This window comes from Ascaphus truei, chromosome 8 (assembly GCF_040206685.1).
Source record: "Ascaphus truei isolate aAscTru1 chromosome 8, aAscTru1.hap1, whole genome shotgun sequence".
Classification (NCBI taxonomy): Eukaryota; Metazoa; Chordata; class Amphibia; order Anura; family Ascaphidae; genus Ascaphus; species Ascaphus truei.
This window is the reverse complement of record NC_134490.1, coordinates 66,350,694-66,365,232: the sequence shown is the minus strand read 5'-3', so window position 1 is coordinate 66,365,232 and position 14,539 is coordinate 66,350,694. Positions and strand designations below refer to the sequence as shown.

The 14,539-nt window shown below is 48.1% G+C and overlaps 1 protein-coding gene across 2 annotated transcripts in view; it reads right to left on the bottom strand.

The window, feature by feature from the left end:
* KCNIP2 (potassium voltage-gated channel interacting protein 2) overlaps positions 1 to 14,539 on the bottom strand; it is a 349,098-nt gene that overhangs the window by 166,271 nt on the left and 168,288 nt on the right. The window contains exon 1 of one of the 2 annotated variants that reach the window (XM_075612415.1): positions 3,062 to 4,217. The exons of the other annotated variant lie outside the window; for it this stretch is intronic. Within the exon in view, the coding sequence (XP_075468530.1) occupies positions 3,062 to 3,149 (88 nt within the window). The 5' untranslated portion in view covers positions 3,150 to 4,217. Of the gene's footprint in view, positions 1 to 3,061; positions 4,218 to 14,539 lie in introns of those variants that run through there. 2 annotated transcript variants of the gene reach the window in all.

The window sequence follows — 14,539 nt, the reverse complement described above, 5'->3', positions numbered from 1 at the left end:
TGTACATTGCATTGTAGGGTGGGGATCAAACAGAATGACAAATGATAAATTTTCTGTATACATTATGAGATACACTGTTCCAAAACTGGACAGCACACCACTGAATTGAAGCCATACCTACGAACTGCATGTTTCAAGCAGGGACGTCTCAGAAATGCATCAAAATTTCAGTTCATGAGTATGAAACATTAAAAGACTTGTTCATCTATTGTGAGGACTAATTACCATTACCCTGGTAACCACAGTGACAGATGCAATTGGAAGTGGTATATCAAGCACCCAGCAACAAATGTTACTAAAATAAGTGACATTATTGCTTCATATATTTGTGCACAGAAAGATACCAGCTTTTGATTTCCTTTGGTGAGATACATGTGAGCTGTGTTGAATAAGATTACACACACATTCATGAGAATAGTTTGGGAATAAATATTAGGGCCGCATAGGGAATGAATGCCAAATGCCAAAGGTTTAGGTAGATCTACAGAAAGGGTGAATTTAGCTCAGATTTATTTATTTTATGCAGTTAAGCAAAAGTGCTAGCAGGTTTCTGTAACCATATAGCTCAAAAAAAGTATCTTCTGTGAAATTTTTGCATCCTGGGGGACGCATTCAGCAATGTACAACCATGTACAAACTTGTGTAGAGCCTGGATCACAAATAGTTAAATCCCAAGAAATTCCCATTAGAATTGCTTTTCATGATTTTTTTATCATGGGTCTGTAGGACCCGCTGCGAGATCACACACAGGTCATGTATGTTTTATGAAACAGCGAGTCCAAAATCCAATATTAAGAGGAATATCAAGAGAAAATATGTTCTTTTGTTCCAACAGCCACCCCACTGTTTATATAACTCTGCAAACGGATTTATCTGCTTGTTATTTTATTTCTAAAGTACCAGCTTTGTATGTAGCACTTTAGACAATAACCGTGAGTGTAAAAAACAAACCCAAAGTATACAGCACCCGAATCACAAATATATGGCAGGCAGTATTTCTCTTACAGTATCACTCACTTAATAAAAACAGCTGACAGGGGTCAAGCTTAAAGGAATAAATCATTTGGTCATTTTCAGGGGCTAGCAAGACTTTGCTTTGTAGGTTCCTCCAGCGCTGACAGTGTTAAATATCGTAGTGTAATTAATTACTGCTAAACATGGGAAGATGAAGTGTTCCTAATGTCATGTTAGAGAAAATCAATTGCAGATGGTCGCACAATAGTGTCATAATAGTGTAAATGACACTACACTGGAAGAGTGGAAGTGGTTTAAATATACTGTAAGTAGTGGAACTGTGCCCAATTTTTAAAAACAATGCATATCAAACATCTGTGGGTCGTAGTTAAGGAAGTTAAGGAAGATTTCTACAATATTACACTGCAGGGAAAATGGAAATGAAATGAATCCATTTTTCTTTAACGAAGAAAGTAGTATTGTAAGTGGAAATAAAACCGTAGCACTCTGGGTTTGTTAATATATTGTTGTTTACAGTACATACAAAAAAAAAGAAATAAAAACAGAAAATGTGTTGGAGCAACGTGGAGAAGAGAGGCTTGCAGCTAATTAGCCTGGGGGGTCATTGGGGAGGCTTCATCCAGCAGTGGATGAGGATATATACTATACTATACATATCAAACACATGTATTTATTATCTGAAAATTCCAGGACAGGGCTGTAATATGATTGTAATTGTACATTTAAAAGACGTATAATATGTCACCTTGTCGGTTGCCACGTTGTCATTTTTGAAAGAACTACAGAGGATATATGTCTCTTAAAATAGATGCATTAGTACTGTACACACATTATTCAATATATTTATACTTATAACTGCATTTGTACATAACATTTTCAAACTTGAGCATGTATCTGCAGTATAGTGTGTTTGTGTGTGTGTGTGTGTTCCTGAACTGTTGTAGTGTAAGGTTCCTATTTTCTCATTTCCTTTCTATACGAGGTAACATAGGGTTAAAATGACTGCCATTTTTTTCCTGTGCAGTCAGTTAGCAACAGTTAATCACATTACAATGTATACAAGTTATACATTTCCAAACGGTCACATAGTACAGTGCCAAACACAGAGCAACTTTTCCGTTCGGTCATGTTGAGTCCTGTAGTGTAATCATGGCTGACACTGTAACTTTGTACATCATAAACTATTCCGATAAAAACCATAATACCCCTCTTATACTATAGATCAGGGGTGGCCAACTCCCAGTCCTCAAGGGCTACCAACAGGTCAGGTTTTCAGGATCTCTGCTTCAGCACAGGTGGCTCAATCAGTGGCTCAGTCCAAGAACGAGCCACCTGTGGTGAAGCAGAAATATCCTGAAATCCTGATCTGTTAATAGTCCTTGAGGACTGGCGTTGGTGACCCCTGCTGCAGAAATGCACGTGCTCCGTGTTTGCTTATATAATATACTAAATGTTAAAAGAAAGAGAGAATCATTACCCCTAGGAGCTGACATCAGTAAGGTAAATGAGTACATGGCATTACAAATTAAAATCACGTATCTGTCTAATTAAGTGGGGCCCTGTACTAGTTTCCCAGTTACAATGACGGCGTTTTCTATAGATTCATCACCAGATCACAGTTGTTTTTCTGTGCAATGTATTGGGTTTCTATTAGACGCACATGAGTGCTGTGAAACCCTCACTCCATGTAACGTGTTATTGTATAGCCTATAATATAACACCGTGCTAGCCGCTCATCATACGATTAAACTCTCAGCATAATGCTGATGAGACTCTGGCAAATCAAATCACCTCGCTGCGTTTGTGCCGAGACAAAAACCACTAACATGACAAAAACAGCGAATCCATTAATTAACCCCTTCGCTGCCACAAAGACCGGCAACGCGGAGCTTGCAAGGCGCCGTAGCCAGTGAAAAGGCTAGAGATTTAACACTCCAACAAAACCATGCAAAGCCGTGGGGGACTGAATATGCCAGCTCAGCCATCACAGAGACAGGGCTATATATTAGGCGTGCCTGTAAATGTCAGATAGGCATCTTTCAAATCGAGCAGCAGGGCTCAGTTATATGCAGACCCCTCTCCCTACCTGGCGTGAGGGTCCCAGTGACAAAATGATAGAAATAGCGGGCAACTTTTCTCAGCTGCTTCTTACACCTCTGCTGGCACCTGCTCATGTTGGTCCCTGACGCCAGCGATGCAAGGACGGAGTGTGGCGTCCGCCTCGCTGTCACATGCCACACACAGCCAGAGCTGTCACTGGTTTCCAGCTGCTAGAAGATCTTTCTGTAATTGCTTTGAAAGAAGTGTTAAAAGTCAGCTCCAGCGAAGTAATGTTAGCATGGGGGGCGAGAAAAAAAACTCCACACTTGTTCCAGCCCAATAAAAAGGAAATGTATACTGTATGTAGGCATTCAAGTGTCTAACACGTAGTCAGATGCCATGTGGATGCATTTCTAGGAATTTCACACTGTTTTCTTCTTTCCGTTGGATTATCTTGGCACTATGGAGCATCCGGATTTGTGGCTGAAATCCGCTTCAGGATGTGAACAGGGTTTTTTTATTTATCTTCATGTTGTGCTAATCTGCGATTAAAGGCATCAGCTATTTTGATAGCAGCCCATCGAGTCAACTTTGTGGCTCCTTTCTTGCTCTTGATTTGATAAAAAGCTTTAAAAAAAAATAACAGCGGAAGAAGAAAAATGACAAAACGTGCCTGCAAGTGTAGATGCCTCTGCACAAATGAATCTTTGTTGGATCCTTCTTTAAAGTTATTCCGTCAGAAATACAATTCACACTTGGGAATTGCAAGATGGGGGGTGGGAGGGGAAGAAAGAATGTTTTAAAGCAAATAAGAAAAAAGGCGGCTTTCTCTGTCAATAACAATGTCAAATGCTGTCTTTCAAGTGAAGTGATTATAAATAATATATGATGTTCTCTGTCCCTCACTCCAGCTGTGAGCAGGCAGAGCGCGTTATGTCACTACTCCCGTCCTGTGAGCTAGAGGTGATGGTGGTTGGCATGGCAACCACAGACTCTACGGGCCTGAGCGACCAATGGCAAGTCTCTGTATTATGTCTGTATGGGAATGGATGCTTCATCCCTTGTAAATTATGAAAGGCAGGCAAAGTTTGAAGAGGGAGGAAAAGGGATTTGTGCTGGTGCATAAAAGCACAGATGTTAGTGATCCCCTTATGTAAGCCGAAGGCAAACACGAACTGAGCAGGCTGACTCAGATATGCGCACACACACACACACACACACACACACACACACACACACACACACACACACACACACACACACACACACACACACACACACACTCAGAGCAAACTGCTTCAGATACACAGATACTTGCAGAACAGACTGCCTCAGATACACACACACTGAGCAAACTGGCTCACGCATACACTGATACACATAGAGCACACTCTCCCTGCCTGTAGGAGATCAGATTTGCCACCACTCCGGGTTTGACCTGGAGACTACGGGTTTTGACCACGTATCTCCGAGCTCTGGGTTTACCTACAATAGTAAACCTCTGGGTGGTGTTCGGCGGCGGCGTCTCCCGGCATCCTCCGAGTCCTCCCGGCATCTTCCCCTGCAAGTAACTCCTGTGACTATGGCAATGCGGCGTCAAATGGCGCCGCGTTGCCAATGTCAAGGGGAAAACTATGTGATATCACAGCATCACGTGATGCATGTTTCTATGACAATGGGACGTTGCCACGATGTCATGTGACGCCTCAGCACCATAAGGCATCCCGTTGTCATGACAACTTGACGTCTTTAGCATCCCATTGTCATGGCAACGCAGCGCCATGTGACGGGTTGCAGCGGGAGATGCCGGGAGGATGGTGGAACAATGCCAGAGGAGACGCCGCCAGTGAAGGTAAGCGCAAAATTCTAAAATTTCTCCGGGTTGGCCTTCAGTAGAAGGTGACAACCCTGTAGGAGATGCACGGATAGGTTTAAAACAAGAGACATATTCGAAGGGAAAACATATAGGCTTTTATTAGCTTTAAACATAAATACTGCTTGTGTTCATCATAAAGGAGCAATAATAAACAGGCCTAACTCCTCTCTGGAGAGCAGACTATAACAGTGTTTACACTATCTATAAAAGTTGGAGAGCTAAGCCACTTACCAACAATAACAGACAAGTCAGGCGTAGGAAAGTTTACCTTCAGGGTCCCAGCTGGTTCCTGGCTGGGTTAGGGTGGAAATATACAGGGTGGTCTCTCCCCCGCAGTCCAGGCTGTGTACCTTCCGGGACCAGGGGGTTAAGTGCAGTGTGCTCTGTACAGCAGCCCAGGGTGCCTCCCTGGATCAGAGAGTCAAGTGCTGTGAGCGTTGTATCCTTTTATATCTCTAAGAAGCTAGCTGAGGAGGCTAATTAAGCCAGCCTGCTCTGTAATTAACCTGCTCAGTGCTGGCTCACGCTCTGTATACAGGTTTCCCCTGCATCATTATCTGACAGGGGATCCACACTGTTAGACAAAAAAGGGGGGAGATATGGTGCACAGCCAAGAGAGTGGGTCACGAGATGAATATAAAAATATTATTTTATTGGTCCATATTAAAAAAACGGAGGTGTAGCAGCCCTCCTACGCGTTTCGTGCGCGTTGCACTTTATCAAGGAGTCCTTGATAAATCTACTTTATCAAGAAGTTGGACGTCTTGATAAAGTGCAATGCGCATGAAACGTGTAGGAGTGCTGCTACACCTCCGTTTTTTTAATACGGGCCAATGAAATAATATTTTTATATTCATCTCGTGACCACTCTCTTGGCTGTGCACCATATGCCCCCTTTTTTGTCTATCCTGATCAAACTACTGGCAGCACGCTCAACTAAAAGGAGGCGCAGGACAGAGGTACATCATTTAGTGAGTATATCATTTTATACATTACTTAGTGACCTCTTGCTGTAATAGTGGTCCTGGTACTATCCCAACGAGGTTTTGAGGATTGGGTTTTGAGGATTTAAAAAAAAAATGTGCTGGGTCTCCCTATTGGCAGCGCCGGAAGTCAGCAGCTGGCCTAAGCTTCCGGCGCGCCGGCATGAGAGGGAGACTCGGCGTATGCGGGAGTCCCTCAAGTGAGTTAGTCTCTATAAGTGTGAGTGTGACTGCGCAGCCACTGTGTCCCGAATGAAATGAAGGTACCGTTGGTGCACTTGTAGAATTACCTGCAGGGTACTCTGGTACCCGGTACTGCTACGATCTTCGCAAAGGATCCGCGAGATGTAGAAGTCGTCCTCCCATCCACGTGGAGGTCCGGGGCGATCCCACCCGGACACGTGGTGGCTTGCTAGCGGGGTCTGAGCCCAGACCTCCCGCCGGACAGAACAGTCCTGCTATAACTCATGCGACACTACGGGAATCAGGAACCTCTCTTTGGCAAGTCCCTAGCTCCGCTTGTCTTTACTGTGACTCAGGGCCTAACTGGGCCTGGGGCATGCGGCCTATGCCGGGGCGGTTGGCTTCCCCTATACCAAAGCTCCGTCTCCTCTCCAGCCAGCTCTGAACACAAAGTGCGCGCAACCCCCTCCTTTTCCTTCCCAACTCCCAGCCCATTGGCTCAGCTCTATCACGAGGACCCCGTGGGGCTGCTGGGACCAGTGTCTGGCTACCTCCTTCCAATTAGCACTCTCCTATTTCGCGGGCTTATGGCACGCACTCCTGCGCGTGCGCAAACTCTGTCTAGGTCAGGTCTGTACGGGTGCCAACCAAACATGGCGTCTTGCATGACGCAGAGCCTCCGTATCGGAGTACTCTCACTGTAGCACACCCTCACCCAACAACAAGGGCGAGAAAAGGGGACCCCGGCTACATCCTCCCCCCTGTGGATTCCAACGTCCCCGCTTGGCCAACGCTAAACAGACACACATTATATAATGAAAAATGTCTAATACAGGGTCTCCTCTAAATCAGCTTGTACATCTCGCTAAACATCACAATAACTGATTGCATTCGATTGCGAGCCCACTGCTGAGCCTCATAGTGGGGTGCCCCAAACTGATCGCAGGCCATTCTCATTGGAGGTTGCCCATTTCTCTGACTCCTCCTCAACAGCTGTTCGGTCACTCCCATGGGAGAGTGACTATCTACATCTGGTACGTTGAGCTCTTCCCTTGAGGGGCTTGTGTTCACGGCTTGGTCCTGGCTTGGTACGAAGCATGGGCTCCGCGGGTCTAACACAGAGTTTTCCGGAGCCACCTCCTGGGGTGATGGCTCCTTGAGCTCTTTACCCGAAGCTCCACCGGGAGATGCTCTCTGTTGAGGGCCCCTTTGAGAGGTTCCCTCTTGTGGATCTTCCAGAACATCGGAGTGTCCTGACTCTTCTTCTGATGATATTTCTCCATCCAAGGGGGATGCCGGCCACTCCAAATCTCCTTCCTCGACTTGGGGAATAGGGAGCAGATGATTACGATGCCAGGTTTTCACCCGGCCCTCCGAGTCTTTGATACGGTAGACCGGAAGACCGGGCATTTGAGAGGCTACCTCATACACCCCCTCCCGCCATCGGTCGGCCAATTTATGTTTCCCTGGTACTCCCAGGTTATGGAGAAGGACTGCATCGCCAGGTTTAAAGTCTCTGTGTTTCACCTTATGATCATACCGTCTTTTATTTCCGGCATTCAGTTTTTCAGCGGATTTTTCTGCTTGTACATAGGCCCATTGTAGGTTCTCTTGCAATCTCTGTACATAGCGAAAGTGAGTAGTGTTAGGCACTCCATCCGTGGAGACTCTCAACTGTATGTCCACAGGCAATCTAGCTTCACGGCCAAACATGAGGCAATATGGCGAGAACCCGGTCGAATTGTGTCGTGTACAATTGTAAGCGTGGACTAGGGTTTCCACATGGCGACTCCACTTAGTCTTTTCCACTCCTGTTAATGTGCCCAACATGTCTAGTAGAGTGCGGTTGAACCGTTCCGGCAATGCATCCCCTTCCGGGTGGTAAGGCGTAGTACGGGACTATTTGATATGTAAGAGGTTCAGCAGTTCTTTTATTAATTTGCTTTCGAAGTCCCGTCCTTGATCGGAGTGGAGGCGTTGCGGAAGCCCATAATGCATAAAATACTTCTCCCAGAGTACCTTGCTTGGCTTTTTGATCTTTGGTCGGAAAGGCCTGGGCTTAGCGGGTGTAATGATCAGTGATGACCAGCACATTTCCTATGCCATGGCTGCGGGTTCGATTCACAGGAAGTCCATACAGACTAAGTCCATAGGTCCCGTACTTTTTAGGTGGCCCATTGGGGCAGCTCTAGTGGGCAAAGTCTTGCGCTGAATGCACCGTACACACCAACGACAGTGATGCTCTACGGCTTCTCTCATTTTGGGCCAGAAAAACCTATCTCTCACGAGTCCAAAAGTCTTGTCTACCCCCAAATGACTATGTTCGTCATGGAGAGCTTTCAATACTAGGTACTGCAGTCGTTTTGGTAATACTAATTGCCGTCGATTCGGGTGATTATGATATTCCACAATGCAGTATAACAAATTGTTAGGACCAGTAGGTCAGGCCAGAATCTACACTTGTGTTAAGCTTCCATTTTGTCTGATCATAACTAGTTAAGATTCTGTAGTCTGCCTTTTGCTGAAATATAATTCCTAAATGCACTCAGTTTCTGCCAAATTGCATTTCCTTTCTTCCTGCTCAGGATATTGCTAAGATACTTTTTGTATGAACATTCTCCTGCTGTTTTAGTTAGAATACAATAAACTGGTTCTAAGCAAGAAGCAAAATAGTGTAATATAGTTGCTAAAGACTCAAGGTCTCTTTTGATAACAGACAATGAATAAGCTGTATTCAGACATTGCTTGTATTGGGAAAGACACGTCCCAAAAATCATGCCACTAATATGTCCTGCCCCTAAATTACGCCTCTAATCAAAGCTACGCCCAAGACACGCCTATGTTACGCCTCTAACCAATATCTTCTTTTTTTCCTGTATAAAAGTCATTACCCTATGAGTAATAAATTGAGACAAAGGATTTGAAACCTGGCTTGCATTACGTTTCATTTCTTTCGTCTACCAGGCCTGAAAGTTCACCAAAGATCGAAGATAACAGTGGCAGGGCGTGAAAGCTTCCCGGGGAAGTCTGCTGCAAACGGTGCAGATGGTGTATCCAGTCACAAGGCTTCAGCTTTCTTGGCAGAGGATAGGTTCCTTTCGGTTCTGAAGCATAGGCGAGGAAATTAGGTTTTCCGTCACAAATTTTCTTATATTTCGAATTTATCCGCTTCCCGCATCAGTGTACCGCCTACATCCCCCGGAGTCTGTCGAAGTAGGGCCCGGCGATTGTGTCGTATAGCATAACGAATGGCCCCTGCGACCGGGTCTTGTTCCTGGTATCGTACCATATCTTTCCAGGCGATAATTTTGTCGGGTGTAACATGCATGCCACTAGGGTCGCGATAGGCTTCGGGTATAGCGTTTGATGCAAACCCTAGGGAGTCGGCCACTCGTAATTCCGAAAACACTACTTGATCATTTACGATGGCTGCGGTGCAATATAACGCTCTTATTCCGGGTCCCGGGATTTCTTCCCACTGATCTTCGTCGGGGGTAGTGACCAACCCGGGTCGCCTGGACAGGGCGTCCGCTCCAATGTTCAAGGGGCCAGGCTTGTATTTCAGGGCCGCATCGAGTTTGGCGGAAGTCATGATGTAGGTGAGAGAATTATTATCTGTCCGCACCTCGAACGACACCCCATACAGGTAGTCCCGAAGTTTATCTACAATGGCCCACTTGAGGGCCAAGAACTCAAGTTTGTGCACTGGATAATTCTGTTCGCTGGCAGTAAGACTGCGGCTGATATATGCAACAGGTCGCAATCCCTCCGGATATTTCTGACGTAACACGGCCCCTAGGCCACTCAGGCTAGCATCCACATGTAGTATGTATGGCTGTTCGGGATTTGCGTAGGCCAGTACTGGAGCCGCCGTCAGGCTCTGTTTCAGATCTTTAAAAGCTTGTTCACACTCGGGAGTCCATTTGTCCCCGAAGGGCTGTCGGGCAGGGGTGGCCTTCTGGCCCGCGTCCACTGGATACTTTTTGAGGAGGCCGTTGAGGGCTTTGGCCCGGAGGGAGTACCCCTCCACAAATCTGCGATACTAGCCACAAAACTCCAGGAACGACCGCAACGCTCCTACATTGTCCGGGCGGGGCCAGTTGACAACAGCTTCTATTTTGGCGGGGTCCGTGGCAATTCCCTCACCGGACACTATGTGTCCTACGTACATCACAGAGGTCCTGCAGAACCGGCATTTATCCAAGGAAAGTTTGAGCCCTTCCTGGGCTAATCTATCCAGCACCTTCACGAGTCGAGCCTCATGTTCTTCCAGGGTTTTCCCGAAGACTATGATGTCATCTAAATATACAAGGCATTCTCGGGGGTTCAAGTCTCCTAGGGTCTTCTCCATTAGCCGCTGGAAGGTGGCAGGCGCCTCACATTTGCCTTGGGGCATACGGGTGAATTGATAGAACCCTAGGGGACAGACGAACGCTGTCTTCTCTTGATCCTTGGGGCTCATGGGGACTTGGTAGTATCCCGACCGAAGATCCAATAAACTGAACCACTGGCTCCCGTGTAATGTATCTAGAATTTCTTCTATGCGGGGAAGATTATACTGATCAGGTACCGTTGATTATTCAGCGTCTGATAATCCACACATAATCTCACTGTCCCATTCTTCTTTCGCACAACTACTATGGGGGAGGCGTAAGGACTTCGTGACTCCATGACAATCCCAGCTTCTTCCATTTCGTGGATAGCCGCTCGTACATCCTCTACGTCCCTGGGAGCAAGCCGACGGGAACGCTCCCGAAAGGGCTTTTCATCAGTCATCCGAATGGTGTGTTGGGCATTGAGACTACACCCCACATCCATCTCACTGGTAGAGAACACAGATCGTCTTTTTTCCAGCTGTACTCTCAAATCGCTCTTTCCAGGCTTCCGGCAGTTCGGACGAGCCAAAGTCAAAGTCTAATGGCGCCCCGGGATCTTCCACTCTGGTCGTGTTTACCTGTACGGCTTCATCTACTGAGCTGACGGGATAAATTCTCCCTATTCGTTGACCCACATCGATGGCCAGGGGGAAGGGCGACAGATTCTGTACCATTACAAAAATACGAGGGGGAATGGCGATGGGCCAACTTCAAAATTCTGGTACAAGGCGATATCCCCGGCGGACATCCTCTTCGGGGGTGCTTTCTAAAGAGAACTGCTGCTCTTCGTCTAATCGTTCAGCGTAGGCGCACCAGGCTGGAATCCTCTGCGTCTCCCCTGGAAGAAGTTGGGTCAACCCTCCCCGCCCGCAGAACAACAGTCCGTAGTCTTCCGCGGGGGATTTGGGAGGAGCTGGATCAGCTTGAACCAGCTGTAACTGTAGGCTGGACATGGGTAGTTCGTTAGCTTCGTGTAAGTAGACCCGGATGACGGCCTGCACAATATCAGCGTTCGTACCGAGGATGATTGGGTACTTGGGCGCATCTTTGGGTTCCGGACACACCAAGGCGTCCACCTTCATGGGGTGAGATTTCCCCGTGTTGAGCTGTTGTATCTCCAGGTCCACGGTCACCAGGCCGTCAATGGGGTAGTCGTCATTACTCAGGCCGCGTATTTTGATATGTTCGGTTGGTCTCAGAGGCCGCTTTTGGAGATGGCGATCATAGAATCCCCGGTATATGATGGTGACTTGGTGTCTAGTAGAGCGGAGGAGTAGATTCCGTCCACAAGCCCCCGGATCAATGCTACCGGCCCCATGCGGTTACCCTCCTCCGCCGGTTCTTCTCCACCTTGAGGGGTCCCGGGCGTGTCGGTATCGGCCGCATACACCCCGCAAACCATGGCCTGTGGCGTGAACTTCTTGGGGGACGGGCTCCGGTGCCGGGATTCGCCCATCCGACAGTCGTAAGATATGTGTCCTTTCTTTCCACATTTGTAGCAGGACATATCCCTGGGGGTAGCACGGCGGTCGTACGGAGGCGAGGTCCGGCCCGCGTAATTCGACCTTTCGGAGCCGGGTTTGTCCGGTGGTTCCTCCTTCTCAGCACTCCCTTTTGGTTTAGTGCTGCTGCTGGTCTTAGCCTTCTGAGGTGAGTGCAACATCAGATGCGTTTCATGCTCTTTGACCTGCTGCAGGAGTTGGATAAACGAGGGGGGGGGGCCGTGTGAGATGGTCACGAATCATGCTGGCTATAGGGTGAGTAGGACTGGACCCTCGTAGGTATTGTTTACGGAGATATTCATTCATCTGAGAGGGTGTCACATATTTATTATGCAGCAAAGGTCCCAGAGAGATTTGTACTCGGTGTATATATGCAGACAGATCTTCCCCCTCCTTTTGATTTATGGCATAGTACTTGGCCCACAGGGCGCCGTCATCCTCTTTTGCACTATAGGCTTCCACTAGGAACTCGATCATCATACGAGAGATTAGGTCGGGGTATTGTTCCCGATGAATACTGATCAAGGTGGACGCTGGGGGTCGCAAGCACTCCATGAGTCTTTGCCGTTTCACCACGTGGGTGCAAGACCATTCTTCCATTACTCCCCTAGTGTGTTCCTTCCATGTCTCTATCCCATCCTCCCCCGTGGGCACAGGTAGCGTCCCCGAGAAGGCCTTTAACTTCCGGTAGCTTTGGGCATGAGAGGCTAAGGTAAGTGCTTCTACTAGCGGCGGTAAGCTGGTGGGGGTGGCTAGCTGGTCTATCTTGTCATTGAGTTTCTGCAGCATATCACTACGCACCCCTGCTTCGGCGGATGCGCTCGACCCGGGATAGCTGGATTCTGACCGGCAACTAGCCGCCTCGCTCTCGGGGTAGTGAGCAAAGGGGAGTCCCGAAGGGGGTAGACAAACGGGCTACCGCCAGGCGGGGCATCGGGCAGCAATAGATATTGGGGAACGGCGGGTTCGAGTACTACCAAGTCTCGCCGGCAGTCCACAAGCAAGGTGTTCCATTTAGAATCTTGGTCTATGAGTACATTTACCAGATGGGCTCTGGCAAAACCCGGGAGTTGTCGTAAGGCCGTTTGCAAAGTCTCTAGGTGTAAGGCCATGGGTACTCTGGTTACAGCTACGGCACGACGGGCAGGCGTGCGCATTTGGCGCGCCCAGTCGCATATTTCCTGCCGGGTAGGAAGGGCCATGGCGGCAATCATTTCGTCTCGAATGCAGGCCACTACTATATGCTGTATCCCCTGTAGGCTCACAGGGCCTAAGTCTCTGCCACGGAGAGCCTGGGGTACTCGCACAACAATTATACAGGATGCAGCGCCTCCACCTGTGACAGCTTCCACCCGAGGGGAAGTGGGTCTTCGCAGGACGTATATACTTCAAACACAACCACACAGCAGGATATCTTAACCAATCGACTTTACTTGCATGCAATATAATATACGTATACATATACTAGCGGTCCTCCCTAGAGGAGACACTGTAAGCAGCGTCACGGCGAACGCCAACACTCCCGGTTCCCCTCACCGGATGGTCCCACCCCATGTCCACTCCCCTTGGGGAGAAGTCCTCCCACCCTCAAGTGAGTTAGTCTCTATAAGTGTGAGTGTGACTGCGCAGCCACTGTGTCCCGAATGAAATGAAGGTACCATTGATGCACTCGTAGAATTACCTGCCGGGTACTCCGGTACCCGGTACTGCTACGATCTTCGCAAAGGATCCGTGAGATGTAGAAGTCGTCCTCCCATCCACGTGGAGGTCCGGGGCGATCCCACCCGGACACGTGGTGGCTTGCTAGCGGGGTCTGAGCCCAGACCTCCCGCCAGACAGAACAGTCCTGCTATAACTCTTGCGACACTACGGGAATCAGGAACCTCTCTATGGCAAGTCCCTAGCTCCGCTTGTCTCTACTGGGACTCAGGGCCTAACTGGGCCTGGGGCATGCGGCCTATGCCGGGGCGGTTGGCCTCCCCTATACCGAAGCTCCGTCTCCTCTCCTCTCCAGCCAGCTCTGAACACAACGTGCGCGCAACCCCCTCCTTTTCCTTTTCAACTATATTACACAAATATTACACACACATTCCCTGTAAGAGATCTCTCTATCTCGATCTCTCTCTCTCATATATATATATATGAGAAAAGAGTTCTCACTTTTGAGAAGGAAGTTACGGAAAGGAAGGATCTTAAATTGAGTAGAGATAAAGAGGACTATGCGACAGACAAAGTCAGGGTCTGGAAACGTAATTACAGCCAAAATAGGCGAGGTGGGCGATTCCATTCAGGTTCCAGACGTGGTGGAGGGGGGGGCTATCACTCCCATACCCCTAGAGGCAGGGAGGGGCAGCATCATGCCCCTAGGGACAACAGGACCAATTCCCCCTACACCACAGAGGGTTCCAGGATGGCCTCAGCTCCCGGCAGTCGCTTTTCGGCCCTTGAGGTAGAGCCACTGCCGGCAGAGGAGGCTAACAGTGTACCATCAAATGGACAATCCCATCTCCCTCCAAACCCTGACATAGGAAAGGATACTAGACCTAAAGAAGTCAAAATAATTAACACATCTCCTCATCATTTTTTAGACAAAGTACCGAGACA